This window comes from Hylobates moloch, unplaced genomic scaffold (genome assembly GCF_009828535.3).
Source record: "Hylobates moloch isolate HMO894 unplaced genomic scaffold, HMol_V3 SCAFFOLD_315, whole genome shotgun sequence".
NCBI lineage: Eukaryota > Metazoa > Chordata > Mammalia > Primates > Hylobatidae > Hylobates > Hylobates moloch.
The window spans coordinates 30,723-33,989 of record NW_026652590.1 but is presented as its reverse complement, the minus strand read 5'-3'; the positions used below and the strand labels follow the sequence as shown (position 1 = coordinate 33,989).

Here is a 3,267-nt window from a genome sequence, read left to right as displayed (position 1 = left end):
ATTTTTACTGACTGTCCTCAGTCAGCTTCCCCTTAGGATAAATAGTATAGAATGCTGTCTCTACTATCTTTTGGGAGTGGGAGAATAGGGGAAGCAGGAAGTTAGAAAACTGGCAAAATACCAATATTAAATATTATCAAATGTCCTCTGAACAATAGGCCAAAAACTCCTAAGCCCAAAGATGTATCCAACATGGATAGTCACAATCTGTGTCCATGGCCTGGCTGCTCTGCTGATTACATTTAATTAACAAATGTACACAAGGTAGGGAGAGTTCGGGTGAGCTTTCATTCTCCTCTCCCTTCCTTCTTGCTTGTTTACTCACAGGGCACTTGGACCCCTCATTCTCCTGCTGCTTATGACAGTCAAGGTTGTGGCAACTGGCAGGGCATGAAGGAGTGGTGCCTGAGCTGTGGCTGGGCTCTCAAAGTCCAGAGTCCTCAGCTGTGAATTGTCCCCTGGTTCTCCAGCATCTTCCTCTTACACAGATTCTGAGACCCTGCTGAGCTGCTCCCCAGACAAGCACCACATGTGGGCAGCTGGGCCACCCCACAGGGAGGTTTTTGTTCAGGGCTGTACCACTGTGGGAGGCCAGTGTGTAGCTTGCATGCAGTAATAAACCCCAACATCCTCAGCCTCCACCCTGCTGATTTTCAGTGTGAAATCTGTCCCTGCCCCACCGCCGATGAATCTGTCTGGGACCCCAGAGTCCCGGTTAGAAACCTGATAAATTAGGCGCCTTGGAGGTTGGCCTGGCCTCTGCTGAAACCAATTCAAGTAGGTTTTTCCATCACTGTATACGAGGCTTTGACTAGACCTGCAGGAGATGGAGGCCGGCTGTCCAGGGGTGACGGGCAGGGAGAGTGGAGACTGAGTCATCACAACATCCCCACTGGATCCTGAAATAAATAGAAAGAGCAAGGTTATGTATACACTTTATGCGTAATTTTCATAAATTTTGATTTGTTGTTTATTTCAGGCTATATATGTATTTGTTCATATTTCAGGAATACACAGTTTCAAAATGGAACTCAAGGGATCCAAGGCTCAAAGCAGTCTCCAGAAGTCCCCACACCATCCCCTCTTTCTGTGTCAGTCTTCCCCAGAGCACAGATCCTTGTTTCTTCTTGAATCTTCCTCAGTCTCACAGATCTGATCATCACATGCCCCATCCTGGAGGACAACATGTGCACGTCCAATACAGGAAAGAAACACACATAGGAGTGTAGAGAGACCCCAGAGCTCACTGCTGATAGGAGGCAGTGGGGCCCCGAGAGCTCACCGTTCCATGCCATTCTCCTCCCTCATCTCACTTCTGCCCTTACCTGGGACCCAGAGCATTAGCAGCCCCAGGAGCTGAGCAGGGAGCCTCATTGTGGGAAGGTGAACTGAGGAGTCCTGATCAGTCAAGGCAAGGTTAGAGCTGAGCTTTTATCTCAGACTCACAAGGAAAGTCCTCCCTAAGGGATAATATGCAAATCACCTGGTGGGTGCAGTGGGGTGGAAAGAGCCAAGGGGAGGGTAGGAGCCTCTCTTGTGAGCAAAATGACTTAAATATCTTCTCTGGTTGGAGGGAAACCAATAGGCATAAAATCTATGCTGCCTGTGTGGGAGAAATTTAAGTATTTCCTTCTGTCTTCTCTAACAGATTTCTTGTTTCATAGCACTTTCCCAGGCACATTTTATACTTCTTGTTAATAAGGCCATGTTTCCACAAATATTTACTAATTCTTATGTTTTTGTTCATTTTTGTTTAAAAGAGTTCAGATTTGGCCCTTTCAATTTTTCAAAAATTGAAATAAAACACACACAAAGGGGCAGAAATGTTAAAAAGTGCAACTAAATAAAGTTTTACATATATTCTCCACCGAGATTAAACTGTAGAATACTTCAGACTCTCCAGATTCTTCCCTCATGTACCTACCTTCCAGGAAACAGCTGTTCCCCCATCCCAATCAAGGAAACTGGCATTCTGACATCTGTCCAAATAGATTGGATTTCTCTAGACGAAACCTCATATAAACGGAAGTAAACACGTTTGTTTGATCTGGCTCTTTTTTTTGTTGCCTTAGTGCTTTTGAGGCCTTCCTTCCTCCCTACAGATTCAAGTTACTGTCTGCTGTCATTTTTTGTGAATCTGAAGAATTTCCTAGAGAATTTGTTATACAGCATGTCTTTAATTATTTCTCTTCATTTTTGTTTATCAAGAAATGTTTTTACTTTACTTTTATTTTGAATGCATACTTTCACTGGATATTGAATCCTTGGTTTTGTTTTGTTTTGTTTTGTTGTCCCGCATTTGAATATGTCATTTCACTGTTTTCTAGCCTCCTTTGGGCATGATAAAAAGTTAGCTGATGGCTTCATCACTGTATTTCTGTATGTAGAGAATCATTTTATGTTTGATGCATTTGAGATTTCCTCCTTGTCGTTGGTCCTGCATTTTAATTATAATATGTATAGTTATGTGTATCATTGTGTTTATCCTGAATAAGTTCTTTCGATTTCTTTTATCTATAGATGAATGAGTTTCATTGCTTCTTGAAAGCTTTTGTCATCCCTCCAAAATTTTTTTTGCCACTTTCTCTCTGTCTTCTCCTTTCTGACTTGTTGCATATTTCTGGTCTTCTTCACATTGACTTGTAAACCTCTAAGGTCATGACTACTTTTCTTTAGTTGTTTTGTTTCTTTTTCAGATTAGATAATTTCTACTAAATTGTCTTCAGGCTCATTGATGCTTCTGCCAACTTAAACTCCTGTTGCCCTATCTAGTGAATTTTCCATACTGTTTTTATATTTTTCATCTAGAATTCTTATTTGGTCCTTTCCCGTAGTTTCTCTTTCTCTGTTGAGAGATCCCATTCTTTGAGTCATTGTCTTTATATTTTCCTTTTTCAGTCCTTGCTCATAGTTTTGAATATTCTTTGAAGCATTTATGTGACAACCACTTAAAACTCTTAGCAAAATCCAATATTTAGAAACAGTCAGGAGTCAGCCTCCACTGACTGATTTATCTCAATATCGTTTATGATTTTCTCTTTCTTTTCAGGAATTTTTATGGAAAAATGCCGGTTGATAATATATTTTTGTATGTCTCACAAATAATATATAATTCTGCATTCTGTTTTATTTTCCTAAGATTGTTGAATTTCCTCTTAATAACTTGCCTGGACTTATGCTGCAGAATCTATCCTTGGCCACTAGCTGTTTGGCCATTGATATTTCTGCTTTTTTTTCATTGTAAGTTTTAGCCAGAAGCCATACCTG

The 3,267-nt window shown here is 40.8% G+C and overlaps 1 gene segment (V, D, J or C); it reads right to left on the bottom strand.

The window, feature by feature from the left end:
* Window positions 1–567: 567 nt before the first annotated feature.
* On the bottom strand, window positions 568–1,388 carry LOC116464239 (immunoglobulin kappa variable 2-30-like). The segment is given in 2 exon segments: window positions 568–899; window positions 1,326–1,388. Coding segments are annotated over 2 exon segments (381 nt in total).
* Between the last annotated feature and the right edge of the window lie 1,879 nt (window positions 1,389–3,267).